A 14892-nucleotide genomic window follows, 5' to 3' on the forward strand; every position below is an offset into this window, starting at 1 on the left:
GCCACCTGATTTTTCCTAACTTGATGTTTTTATTTCTATGTATTAGGTAGGTTGATTATGTTTCCTTACCTTGGAGAGTGGCTTTTTGTAGGAGACATCCTATGTGTCTCAGTAGCACACTTCTATCTCATTACCAGAACAATATGCTCTAGGGGTGCCTCCCATGTGGGCTGCATGGGTCCTTCTTCAGTGATAAGCTCATGACTTTGGGTAGTCTGGTAGCTTGACTGGCCCTCAATCTAGATGATTACCCGGCCCTGCCTTGGGTGGAGGATTAAAGCTTCATTCATGGGGCTGGGTCACAAGGAGGCTGGCTGCTGAACCCTGGGAGGCCCCTTAGGCTAGTGCTGGCTTACTGGTGGGTGGAGTCAGGGTACAGAAAATCCTGGGGCTTTTCCCTGCCCACTGATTGGTGAAGCAAGTCCTGGGGCCAGTGCTGGCCCATTGGTGGGCAGAGCCAAGTCTTGAGTTCCAGAGGTCCCAGAGGTCCCAGAGGTGGTGTCAGACCACTGGTTCCTGACAAGCTAGCTGCAGGGTCTGGTATTTCTGAAAGCTTGTTTTGGCTTACTAGTGAGTGGGGCTAGGGCCTAGCCAGGCTGGTGCTGCCCTTCTGGTGGGTTGGTGGGGTCCACAGGCAGTGGGGATGGGGTTGTTGTGCAAGGGGTGTCCACCTGCTGGTTGGTTGAGTCTGGTTTCCCTAATTTCACTTTCTGTGCTTTCATTGTTAGTATTTAAAAATGCAGTAGATTTCTGTGTATTAATTTTGTATCCTGCAACTTTACCAAATTCATTGATGAGTTCTAACAGTTTTATGGTAGCAGAGGGATCCCTTTTCCTTGCTGTATAGCAGATTGGATACCCACAATGACTACTGAAACTGGAAAAGTTATATCACTGGACATAGTATTTTAAAGTTACCATTTAAAATTTATTTCTGAGTTTATAAAAAGAGAAGGATTCTGCAAAGTCAAAGCAAAATGAAAGCCAGAACCCAATGATGTGATTACAAAATCTGACTTTTATCCCAAGGGTTTCTGTTGAACTCCATATGCTCTACTTTAATGATTATCCTTAGCCTGGGGCCTACACTTGGTGGGGATTTTAATTTAGAATTATGTATAAAATGGACCCAAAAGTTTCAGTAAGCAACAGTATCACCACTGGCTCTCAGTGGAAAGGAAAATTTTATGGTCATAACATCAAAGTATATTTCTAAACTGCAGCTTCTTTATGTGATTCTAAATATATCAAGTGAGAAATTTGATTTTAAATAGTTCCAAGTTGACTGTACCCTGGGACAATTTGTAGAGACAAATGCAAATTTACTAGAGTGATACAACTCCAAGTTTCAAAGTATTCCCACAGATAAAGTTCTAGGAAAAATGAGACACATATTTAAAAAAAAAAATCAAACACACTGACAAAAATCCCACCATGAATGAGAATCAATAATCAGAAATACCAAGATATTTGATGCCGTAATTATTAATTACCAAATATAAAATACACTTAGAAATAAGAAAAGTTGGTGATGTAATCAAGGAATAAAAATTATTGAACACAATGAAGTCATTTGAGGAAAAAAAAATTACAGAACTATCATACACATATGCACATACATACATATATAATTAAAGCTCAAAATTTCAAGGATGGATTAAACAACTGACTAAATACAGTTTTAGACAGAACTGATAAATTGTGTTATTAAATCAAAGAAATGAGCTAGACTGCAGTTCTAAGAACAAACAAATTAAAAATATTAGGAAGAGGGTAAGAGACATCAATGATAAGGGTGAGAAGATATAACATGCCTAATTAGAGTTGCAGAAGTTCACAAGAGGATGAAGAAGAGGTAAGATTTTACAATATTCCAGAAATTCCAATAAATACCAAGCAGATTATTTTAAAAAAATGTAAATATAGCCACATGATAGTGAAACCATAGAATATCAAATGCATGGAGTATAACAAAGCAACTAGAAAATAAATGACCAATTATCTACATGGGAATGGCCATTAGATCCAAGCTTACCTTCTCCAAGACATCAGCAAAAGCCAGATGACAGTAAGCTGAGAGAGAGTATATATCTAGAATTCTAGGCTCAGTGCAATTAACTCTCAACAGAGAGTTAAGTTAAGGCAATTTCTGACAAACAAATAACAGAGACTCTAAAACCAACAGCTCTGCAGTTAAAGTCTTACCTAAGAAGTGTTCTTGAAGCAACAGGGCACTAATCCTAGGTGAAAGCTCTGAGATGCAGGAAGGAATGGCAGGGCGATTACCAATGATCACCATGAGGTAGGGCTGTTGCTACGTAACAGGAATAATGAACAAAATGTGAGGCACTCAAGGGTCCTTGGAATGTCTCTTGGCACAGCAGTTACAAGAGTCCCAACTTGGCAAGGTCAGAAATTTAGGGCTCATATGCTTTGTTTGGAAAATGTGAGCTGATGGTGAAGGAAACCTCAGATGTGTTAGGGAAGGGAATGAGGAATATAAATTATGTCTAGGGACTAGCCATAGCAGCAAGAGCTATAATTCCCATTAGTCTTGTTTTTGTAGTTGTGGCAGACACAAAGATAAACTGTCCAGATTCCACTTTAATAAGACCTGTTGCCCAGATGCAGGGAGTGCAGTTAGCAGACAGTTCCCAGCTGTGAAATCCTTCAGTATCTGCCTCAGGTGCAAGGAGCGACCTTGCCCAAGGTTATGTTCTTCTAGGGACAGACTGCACCACTGGTTAAGTGAGGTAGTTGTATAAGGCCTGGCTGTTTTGGCCTGAGGGGGGACAACTCTAATGGTCAGTAGTCACTCCAAGGATTCCTATGGATTGTCTAAAGCTTTATCACACCTGCATTACAGTTCAATGCCTCCCTCTGCCCAATTATGCTTACTCTCTTGCTGTCACAGGTGTTAATCTCTAATAAACTACCCTGCACTGCAGGCTCCAACTCAGCATTCACTTCTGGAGAACCCAAATTGTGATATAAATTTTCCCTACGGAAATTATGACCAAAATAATTTTGAAAGAGGTCTACATGGTGGAATTAAGTTAGTGTGAGACCTGTGTAAATCTGAGTGGTGTAATGGGTACCCTATAGTGGACATTGTCATGTACTTCTTAAGAAGCCCATTCATCTTGAGAAAGAGAGAGAGATAGAGAGGGAGAGAGAGGGAGGAAGGAAGGAAGGAGGAAAGGAAGAAAGAAAAAGAAAAGGGAAGGAAAGAAGGGAGGGAGGGAAGGATCAAATTCTGACTCTTAAAATGAGTTTGCCAACCAAAATTCTAAAACACACGAAAAGAGTACTAACAATCTAGCCAACAAAATCATCAATTCACTACAATTTTGGAACCCTTTAACATAGACTTTAGCATACATGCTTTTAGGATACTAAAGGGATTAAATGAATAATACAGTTTAAACATTACAAATATTTTTTTGGAAAAATTAAAAATGAACCAAGATCAAACAGCTAATGAAATAAATGATTAGATATCTTTAAAATTATTCTCATTAAGATTTAAAACTGTAATAGATAGAATAAAATTTGGTTACAAATGAATGGGTGACTCTGAAGATAGTACTAAAAAATTCTCTGAGAATGCAACATAGAAAAATAAAATATTAAAAAGGAAGAACATTTAAGAGACATATAAAATAGATTGAGGAGTTCCCATTGTGGTTCAGCAGTAATGAACCTGACTAGTATCTATGATGATGCAGGTTGGACCCCTGGCCTCACTCAGTGGCTTAAGGACCTGGTGTTGCTGTGAGCTGTGGTGCAGGTTGTAGATGCAGCTCAGATCCCATGTTGCTGTGGCTGTGGTGTAGGCTGGCAGCTGCAGTTCCAATTCAACCCCTAGTCTGGGAACCTCCATATGCCACAGGTGTAGGCCTAAAAAAAAAAAAGATTGGGAAATTGCATATATTATATGGCCCTATTGAGACTGTCCAAAAATTCCAAAACAGAACTGAATAGCAGAGAACAAATGTTTTAATAAATAACCAGAGATCTTTATATAAATAAAGACATTTTATTTATTGGAAAGTATATTATTAATATCAAGCAGGATAAATATAAATCAATAGTAAAGTATATCCTCTTGAAACTGACAAATATCAAAGATTGTTTTAAACTATTTTAACCATTTTTAAAAGTATAGTTCAGTGGCCTTAAGTACACTCACATAGTTATGCAATTGTGGCCACCATTCATCTGGAGAACTTTTTCATCTTCCCAAACTGAAACTTTCACACCCATTAAACAATGACTCCCTATTCTTCCTTCTCTCACCCCCTAGCAATTAATATCATGCTTTCTATCTCTATGAATATGACCATTCTAGGTGCCCCACACAAGCACAATCATATAATATCTGTCCTTTTGTGATTGGCTTATTTAGCTCAGGATAATGTACTCAAGGTTTATCCATTTTGTTACATGTGTCAGAATTTCTTTCCTTTTTATGGTTGAATAATTTTCCATAGTATGCATACCCATATTTTGTTTATTCTTTTGCCAACAGATGACTGGATTGCTTCAAACTTTTGATGCTTATGAATATTGCTGCTATGAACATGGCTGTAAAATAATCCATTCAAGGCCCTGGTTTCAATTCTTTGGGGTATACAGCCAGAACTGTAGTTGCTGGATCATATGATAACTCTATGTTTAATTTTTTTCTGAGAAATTGCCATCCATACTGTTTTCCATAGTGTCTGTAATAGTTTACATTTCCACCAAAAGAGCATAAGGGTTCCAATTTCTCTACATCCTTGTCAACACTTGTCATTTTCTCAGTTTGATAACAGCCATTCTAATGGGTGTGAAACAGTAGTATCAAAGACTTTTTTAAATGTTAAAAGCTTTTGGAGAGAATAGAAATATTACTAACAAGAAAATAAAGTGATGGAAAACTTTTTACATCAAGAATAAGTAAAATAAAGTGAGACTATATCAAACTAAAAAGCCTGCACAGTAGAGGAAATTATCAGCAAAGTGAAAAGTTAACCTAATGAAGGGGAGCAAATACCTGCAAATCATATATCTGAGAAAAGGTTAATATCCAAAATACGTAAAGGTCTTCAATAGCAAAAAAAAAAAAAAACCCCAAGCAATCCAGTTTTAAAAGTGAGCAGAAGATCTGAATAGACATTTTCCCAAAGAAAACATACAAAGAGACAATAGGTACATGTAAAGGTTCTCAGTATCACAAATCATCAGGTAAAGGCACATCAAAATCACTGTAAGATACCACTTCACACATGTTATAATGGCTAGTATCAAAAGTCAAGAAAGAAGAAGTATTGGCAAATAAATAGAGAAAAGGGAATTCTTGTGGGCCCTATTGGGAGGAATGTAAACTGGTACAACCATTAAGAAACACAATATAGAGGCGCCTCAAAAAATTAAAAATAGAACTACCATATGATCCAGCAATTCCATTTCTGGGTGTTTATCCAAAAAACTAAAACACTAATTGGAAAAGAATATATGTACCCTCATGTTCATTGCAGCCTTATTTACAATAGCCAAGATATGAAAACAACCATAGTGTCCATCAGTGGATGAATGGATAAAGATAGTGTGGTGTAGTATATACATTGTATATATACATATACAATGGAATATTCAGCCATAAAAAGAAGTGAAATCTTGCCATTTGTGGCAATATGTATTATGCTCAGTGAAATAAGTTTGATGAAGAAAGACTATAGGAACTCACATGTGGACTCTGAAACAAATAAATAAACAATAACAACAACACAAACAAACAAAAACTCATCAAGCTACAAATACACAGAAACAATGATGGTTACCTGAGTGAGGTGATGGGAAGTAGGCAAAATGGATGAAGGGAGTCAAAAGATACAAACTTCTAGGTATAAAATAAATAAGTCATGGGGATGTAATGTACAACATGGCAACTAAAGTTAATAATAATTCTGTGTTGCATATTTAAAAGTTGCTAAGAGAGTAAATCTTAAAAGTTCTCATCACAAGAAAAACTGTCACTATATATGGTGATGGATGCTAACTATATTGTGATCATTTTTCAATATATACAAATATTGAATCATTATGTTGTACATCTGAAACTAATATAATGATATATGTCAATTATATCTCAATAAAAACAAACAACTTCTAGAAAAAACACAGGAGAAAATCTCTGTGACCCTGTGCTAGGCAAAGACTTGTTAAGGTAGAAAAAAATAGGAAGTACAATGGAAAAAAATGAATTATACTTATGATGGAACATGACAGTGTGAGAAAAAAGAATGTATATATGTATGTGTGACTGGGTCACCTTGCTGTAACAGTAGAAAACTGACAGAACACTGTAAACCAGCTATAATGGAAAAAAATAAAAATCATTAAAATAAAAAAAGGAAAAAAATTAGATTTCATCAAAATTAAAAAGTTTGTGCTTAAAAGACAATACAGACAATAAAAAATAATTTTTAAAAAAAACCCACAGACTGGGAGAAAATACAAAACAGATTTGACAAGGACTGCTCCCCAAGATATATTTAAAAACTCCTACTACTTAATAAAAAATACAATTCAAAAACAAGCAAAGGTATTGATCAACTATTTCATATAAGGAAGTATATGAAGGCCTATTAAACACCTGAAATATCAACATCTTTAGCCATCAGGGAAATTCCACCTAAAAATCACAGGATATTTCACCAGAAACCCACAAAAATGGCTAAAAGAAAGACTGAGCACATCAAATGCTGGTAAAATGTGTGGCAACCAGAACTCACAAACACTATTGGTAGAATGACATAGAATGACATAACTCTTTGAGGAAATATCTGACAGTTTCTTATAAAACTTATATGTATTATGACCATATAATTCTAATACTTGATATTCCCAAAAGAAATGAAAATAATTGTGCACAAAAAGGGCTTTTTACAAGAAAGTTGATAGCAGCTTTATTCATAGTAGCCCCAAACTGGAAAAAACCCTACAGAATAAACATGTGGTAATACATTTATACAACAGTATATCACTCAACAATTAAAGGAAAACACATTACTGACACATGAACATGGATGAATTTCAAAAACATACTGAGTGAAAGAAGCCTGGCACAAAACCATACATAATGATATGATTCTGCTTATATGGTGTTTTGCAATAGGCAAAACTAATGTATAGTGGAAAAAGAACAGTGGTTTACAAGTGTAGTGGGGACAAAAACTGACTGGAAAGGGACATGAGATAGTCTGGGCATTGGTCATGCCCTATATATGAATAGGGATTTGAATTACACAGCAGTTTGAATGCATCAAAACTCATTGAATAACATTCTTACTACTTTAGGATGTAAAACTACCTCAAAAGAAAAAGAAGAGGAGCAGTAAAATTTGAACTCTAGTTAATGATATGCATGCTGAAGTATTTAGAGTGAAGTGTACTGATATCTGTAACTTTCTTTGAAATGCACTAGAAAAAGGTGGATTGAAGTTCCCTGTGGGGCAGCAGGTTAAATACCTGGGTTGTGTGGCCCCAGATCCCTGCCTTGGTGCAGGTTGGATTCCTGACAGGGGAACTTCTGCATGCCAAGGGTAAGGCCAAAAAGAAAAAGAAAAAAAAAAGAAAGAAAGAAACTAAAAAGGTGGATTGATAAACGGATAGATGGATAGGTACGTGATAAGGCATTTACGTAAAATTAAGATTTTGATTATACGGATGTTTACTGGTAGACTGCTTTCAACTTGGCTGTATGTCTGAAGTTTTTAATTTTTAAATTAAATGCTGAAAAAGCATTTTAAAATTATAACCAGCAAAATGCCAATTAAATTAGACATTAAATGGGTCCCTCTTCCCTCTATTTGAGTAGCCAATAGCAGCCAATAGCTCTGGATCTCCTGCCACTGCACAATGGTTGTAACCAGGCAGATTAGTTTTTCCCCCCATTAGGAAGCATTCCTGCTACAACAAAAGGAAGCCAAGGAAGGTAGGGCAGAGGAAAAGCGGGGACTGGGGCAGGTGACAACTAGGAGAGGCCAGGCCACCTCCTACCTTATCAATAGCCCTTGTAATTAGTAGCCAATCTACTGTATGTGAGGAAAGGGGAGGGAAGGGATGGGCGAGGAGAATGTCTAATTAGCTTGGAGGAAGAAGAAAAGCTCACTGAAAAACCCAAATTGCAAATTCGAAACTGCCCAGCGCAATGGATGACGCTCGGGCTGAGTACAGTGTTCTTAGAGCAGACCTGACAATCACCTCCTGATTTCCGCCTCCCTGGAGGCAGAGGCCTTGAGCCACACGCAATAAATACTTTCACTTATACTTCAAGACCCCATAAAGGGATTACTCAAACTTCAGCTCCTTCAACTGATCAAAGAAAGCTGCTGGGGTGGGGGGCAGCAGGGGCAAGAGTGGTATTAAAGTATAAATCTACCCTCACAGGTGAGGACAGAGGCCAGCAAGTACTCCCAGCCTCCTGACATCACTTGATAACCAACCAGGCAGGGTCTTTTCTCCACCTCCCTGCAGGGAAAGCATGCTGAGCCCTGGGTCCCCTGAAAAGAGGCAGGAAAGAGGCAGGAGGTCGTCATCTGGGCCTTTGCTTACCCTGGGAAGAAAGCCTGGAGGGTGGGCCGCAAGTCTTGGCAGCAAGCTGGGGGTGGGGGTGTGCCTCGCCCCTTCCCTTCCCCATCCCCCAACCCCATCTGGCTTTACAGAGAAATTCTGTGAGGGAGTAGGGGGTAGTGGCAGGATGGAACCTTCAAGTTCCCAATTCACTTCCCTTTCCAATTACAGCTGTCCCAGAACCAGGGCCTTACAGGGAATCTGCCTCCTAGTCGTTCAGCCTCCAGTGGGACAGGAGAGGGAGCGGAGGTTGGCAGGAATGTCTCTGGGAGGCTTGGACTGGAAACTGTTTTCGCTTTTGGTTGCCACTCCGACCCATGTGTTAAAAATCTTTGCTTGTTAAAGAAGGCACATGGTCTTGAAGGCCAGAAAAGACATGTGGCCTTCTGGGCAAACCTGCCATTCTCTCTTCAGCATAGACTTAGGTTTAGAGAAACAAACAAAGGGCTTGTGCTATGGCTTTTAAAGCAAAACTAGACACTGTAGGGGGAAAAAAAAAAGAATGTTGGCTCTTCCTTATTCCTTTTCACCCCCTTAAGGGGAGGAAAAAAGAACAGAAAAAAAAAAAACCCACTAAATAAATAACAGCCAAAAATTACAAATCACTAAAACTAACTCTTGGACAAATAAAAAATTCAATACATCACTAATTATTAGGAAATAAATTGGCAATCAAAAAATTTTTCCTCCACAACACCAAAAAGACACAAAATCCTTAAAATTTTATCGGTGAATTTTTTAAAACCTTCAAGGAAGTAATAATCCCTTTTTTATACAAGTATTTTAAGAAAATACAAAGGTGAAAGAAAGCTTACTATTGATGTCAAGATAGATGTCCAATACAGGCAATATAGCTAAATCTATATAAGCAAAAGTAGATTAGTGATTGCCTAGGGCAGAGGCCTGGGTTACAGGTTGGCAATGGATAATGAGTGCCCGTGGGTACACGGTTTCTTCTTGGGTTATAAAAATGTTTTGAGATTGTGTTGTAGTGATGGTTGCACAACTCTGTAAATTTGCTGGAAACCCCTGAATTGTACACTTTGAATAGGTGAATTTTGTGATGTGTGAAACATCTCAATAAAGCTGTTTAAAAGAACAGACCAGATGAATCCAAGAAAAAAAATTATACTATCTCACTTATGAACATCAATAAGAAATTCCTAAGTTAAATATTGGCAAAAGTTAATTCAATTTTTACTACTCTAGCTAGGGAAGGTGATTCCAGGAATGTAAGATTTCTTTACTACCAGAATACAATTTATTATTAAAAATTAAATAATAAAAACCATATGACTATTTTAATCAATTTAGTTTTTAATCAACATGTATTACTACATGCCTATTCACATTAGTAAACAAAAGAAAAAAATGTCTTGATCCTTAAGAGAAACAGGAAAAGTATTTGATAAGATTTCATACCAATTCTTAGCAAAATATTGTTAGAACTCTTGTAATAGGTTAAAGGTATTAGAAACAGAACAAACATGCTTAATGTGGAAACATTAGAAGCACTCTTATTAACACCAATAGATAAACACTTGTAGTAGAGGTCCTGACCACTGAATTATGCATATAGAGAGAGAGAGAAAGAAAGAAAATTTTTCATTATTTAAGATGAAATAATTAAAATGTGATTTTAAAAATCCAACAGTATCCATAAAGAAGCCACTAGAACTAGGAAGATAGTTCAACAAAGTTGACAGATACAATATATGTATACAAAATGCCACAGCATTCCTATATACTAGAAGTAACCAAGCAGTGAATGTAATTAAATCTTTAATTCATGACAGAAACAAGTAATAGATGATATCTGATAATTACATTTAACACATCTAACAAAATTCGTGTGTGCTCTTCAGCAAAATAATTTTCACCAACAGCAACAGCAAATCAGCCTTGGTGAATGAAAATGTTGTTGGACCTTCGCACAACCACGACCTTGCCGAGCCACAGCCATACTATGTGTGAGTCTGTGGACCTGAACTAGGCTCCCTAGGAAGGAAGACACTGGCACTCACACAGTAGACTATTCTACTCATAGAATGATTTCAAACTGCTTTGGCAGTAGGGCCCCTCTGGAGAGAACTCATGCTAAATATATTCTCCATTTATTTGCTCATGATTTATACATTCAAAATATATTTATTGCGCAACAAGAATGTTTGAAACTATTTTAATATTCTTGCAAAAGTAGTGGAGATGCCAGAAAATGTCCTTGATCTCCTTGGGTTTATACCCTCTGCTTCTTGGGTGTGCAAACTGAAGCGGAGGATGACAGCTGATGGTCTGTAAAAACCCAAAGGTAATTTCAGAAAAAAAATTTTTTTTTTGACCATGATAATTTTACTTCATACACCTCTCCTAAATCTCTTTCTCCCTAGTGATCTATGTTTCATGATCTAAGGGGGCTTTGCCAAAATTCTTTTGATTTTTTCCTTGGCATTTGTCACAGGCCCTGTGCAGGACTTGCTCTGCAGCTGACTTGCTCACAATCTGCCTTTTCTGCAGCATCATCAGGGCTGAGTGGCAGAGCTACTTGTGGAGCAGTATGTAAGAGCCAGGAATCTGCTCTTGTTACAGCCAGAGCTGGTTGGCCATTAGGTAAATGGTTTGAAGTAGATAAATATGTTATTTGTAGTCTCTACTGGACACGAGTAAGTTCAATGAACAATTTCAAATATCTTAAGAGAATGAATGGTCCCGCATTGACCATGTGCTCATTCCTCTACCAGCCACTGTGTCAGGAAGAATGAGTGAATAATGAGAGGAGGAGGGGGAGGATTTGAGGACGCCATGACCAACAATCTCTCTGGAACCATAATGAACACGTGGTGTTTAGTTACTGGAAGAATGACAAAGATAACCTAAACTGGCAATAACAATGTCTACCATACTGTGTATAATAAATTAGATATTTTTGTAAGAAAAGTTTCTAGACAAAATGTTTATCTAACCTCCTTCCTCTAACTTGGATTGAACTGGTATTATTCCAGAAAATAACTACCTTTTTGTAAGTACTTTTAAGAAAAACTGTATGGCATGTTGCAGACCCTTGTATCTGAGAATTCTTCTTAAGATCTAGCACCATTTATGCCAATTCTATCCAATTTCTTCACCATTCTGATTTTTTTAATCTATGATTTGAAGCACCAGAAACATTTTCTCAATGTTCTTCTCACAGCTGCCTTTACCTCCTTGTTCTTCAGGCTGTAGATTAGGGGATTCAGCATTACAGTGACCACACTGTACTGCAAGGAGAAGATTAACTCTTGAGTGGACCCTGAATTTGGCATGAGATATCGGAGTAAACCTGAGCCATAAAAGAAGACCACAGCAGTGAGGTGGGAGGAGCAGGTGGAGAAGGCCTTACTTCTGCCTTTTGTGGAGCTGATGCTCAGGATGGTGAACAAAATGCGAACATAGGAGAAAAATATCAAGAGGAAATTTCCAGTGAAATGTAGGAGGCTGGAGCAGAGCAGGGCAGTAAAACTTGTAGATACATCAGAGCAAGACAAAGGGTAGAGAGAGGGCAGCTCACAGCTAAAGTGGTGGATATTCTGAGCCTCACAGAAGTCTAAATTGAGAGCTACAAGGATATTGATGAGAGCATCCAGAAAAGCCAAGATCCAGGAGCCCCACACCAGCCCCATACACAGCTGTCTGTTCATCACCTGGCCATAGAGCAGAGGGGAGCTGATGGCAACAAAGCGGTCATAGGCCATGACAGTGAGTAGGCAGGATTCGGTGCCCCCGGTGGCAAACACAAAGAACACCTGAGCGAGGCAGCCCTTTACTGAGATGGTTTTCTTCTCTGACAGGAGGTTCTCCAACAGCTTGGGCACAGTGACAGAAGAGTGGCAGAGATCTAGGAAGGACAACTGTCCCAGGAAAAAGTACATGGGGATGTGGAGCTGGGAATCCACCCAGATCACCAACAGCAGCATCAGGTTCCCTATCAGGGTTAGGATGTAAATGACAAGGAACAGTACAAAGAGCAGAGCCTGGATTTGGGGGTCAGCAGACAGTCCAAGGAGGATGAACTCTGAGACAACGCTGTGGTTTCCCATTGCCTTCAGTGTTGTCTTTGGAATGCAAGAAGAAAATCAGGTGAAGTCTCTTCCTATGTCTAACATGTATCTACGTGTATTAACTCTCTCCATTCACAAAGTTTCATGCCTGCTCAAAAATTTATGTTCTGAAATGACAAACTTCCCTAAGTATCTAGATTTACCAAACCTGTAAGAATCTTATCTGTGGGATCCCAACCCTAGATCAACTCCCTTACCACCATGACTGTTCTTTCTTTAATGTATTAGAGTTTGTTATTGTTTCATTATTAAAAATTACTGTTGGATGTTTGTAAACTGTTGAGAATAAACTAGTAGAGAAGGGAAAATTGCAGGAAGAATAAGAGAAAATTGCAGAAATGATGTCTCCAAAAGCAGTTGGGTCTCAGAGTAGAAGCAGAGCAAGGCCAAAGGTGGGAGAGGGTTTCCTTCATCAAATGTGCATGAAGCCAGTAGATTTGGCATTAGGAAGGAAGCAGTTCTCACCTAATGGCTTTTGTTTTTCAGTAAATTTTTAAATAGGGTCATTAATGGAAAGTGAAGAGGGGCAGTGGCTGGAGATTTGCAGAGTGGGGAGAAAGGGAATTAATTAGAGCGAAGACAGCATAGACATATCCCAGATGTCATATAACTGATCACAGGAAACTGCTGACCAAGATGGGAACATACTCTGCCCACAATCTCCACGCCCAGCATGTACAATCTACGCAGATTGTACTACAATCTCCACGCCCAGCATGTACAATCTATGCAGAGTGTACTACAATCAGCCCTTGCCTGTGCCTTCGTGCCATCCACTAACTTTCTCAAGTTTGGCCTTCTTTTCCTCTATTCTCTATTCCAACTTACAACCAGACTCAGGATAACCCTTCAACACTATGACTCCATCACCTCGACCCTTCCCGTCCTGCTCTCTCTCTCATGTTCACACTGCAAGACCCACACACTCAGTTTCTTAAAGGACTTAAGAGTCCTCTCCCATGTTTATCCAAACACTGCCCAGAATTAGGGCTATTCTTAGAAATGAGATTCACATTACTCATATTTCTCACCTAGTTGAGCAATAACTAGCACAGAATTAAACAAAAACTTTTTTACATCCAGTGATCCAGAAGATGACTAAGTCTGAATGTCAGTGTGAGAATTCACTGTTAAGATGGAGTTGAAAATTCCTGTTGGACATAGAGCTCTTTCTTGATTTCTAAAAAGGAAAATAAAAGCATGAGTTGTGTATATTATTTCTAAAAATCTCAACACTTCCTCTTATGTGGGCATTATAATAATTTCCTATTATTATTTTTTTCCCTTTCACTCAACACTGTAGCTCTAGCTACAGCAACCTGGATTCATCCTGAGAATATCCCATTGTTGCTAGGAGACACTGGAAATCAAGTCATTAAATACATACAGAGAATCACCCATTATAATTTTGGAGGGCAGCAAAAAGAAAGGTCCCTTCCATTTTACTCATTTCTAAATGGAGCCCTACTTACTAGTACTAGAAATTCCTTAAACTTTGGAGAAATTTATTATCCTACAAATAAAAGCTGAAGAGTGAAAAATCTTGCATATGGCATTTTCATGAAGGGCAGACCTAGAAACTGTACCCTATCAGGGGCCATACTTCCTTACAGGTATTGGTAAGCTGTGTTATTTGAGGCGGTCACAGAAATAAATAAAAACAACCTGGAGCTACAGTTTCATTGTACTCAGTGAACATAACCAACTCTTCATTTTCTCAGAATGAATGCTTCGGATCCAAACTGAGAATGGGAACAGCTCTGAGAATGTTACTGCTATAAGTTTTCAGTTGTCCTCACAATTAGGAGTTAGCGGACTAGATTACATTTCCAAAGAAAGATGGCCTGAGCTCATTGTAGAATGAGACGTATGAAAGTACCTAGCACTGTGACTGGCCCAAAGGAGGTGTTCAAAAATATTATTTAACAATTAAAATGACGGAGTTCCCGTCGTGGCACAGTGGTTAACGAATCCTACTAGGAACCATGAGGTTGCGGGTTCGGTCCCTGCCCTTGCTCAGTGGGTTAACGATCCGGCGTTGCCGTGAGCTGTAGTGTAGGTTGCAGACGCGGCCCGGATCCTGCGTTGCTGTGGCTCTGGCGTAGGCCTGTGGCTACAGCTCCGATTCAACCCCTAGCCTGGGAACCTTCATATGCCGCGGGAGCAGCCCAAGAAATAG

At 38.5% G+C, this 14892-nt stretch overlaps 1 protein-coding gene across 1 annotated transcript; it reads right to left on the reverse strand.

Moving 5' to 3' along the window:
• Positions 1-11759: 11759 nt before the first annotated feature.
• Positions 11760-12692, reverse strand: LOC125130444 (olfactory receptor 8S1-like). The gene has a single exon (XM_047785782.1). It carries the CDS (start codon positions 12690-12692, stop codon positions 11760-11762), a length of 933 nt encoding a protein of 310 aa, XP_047641738.1.
• Between the last annotated feature and the right edge of the window lie 2200 nt (positions 12693-14892).

This window comes from Phacochoerus africanus, chromosome 7, assembly GCF_016906955.1.
Source record: "Phacochoerus africanus isolate WHEZ1 chromosome 7, ROS_Pafr_v1, whole genome shotgun sequence".
NCBI lineage: Eukaryota > Metazoa > Chordata > Mammalia > Artiodactyla > Suidae > Phacochoerus > Phacochoerus africanus.

What these genes read in the sequence shown, in the direction of transcription:
- LOC125130444 (XM_047785782.1), bottom strand. Translation starts at nt 12,692, where the DNA reads ATGGGAAACCACAGCGTTGTCTCAGAGTTCATCCTCCTTGGACTGTCT.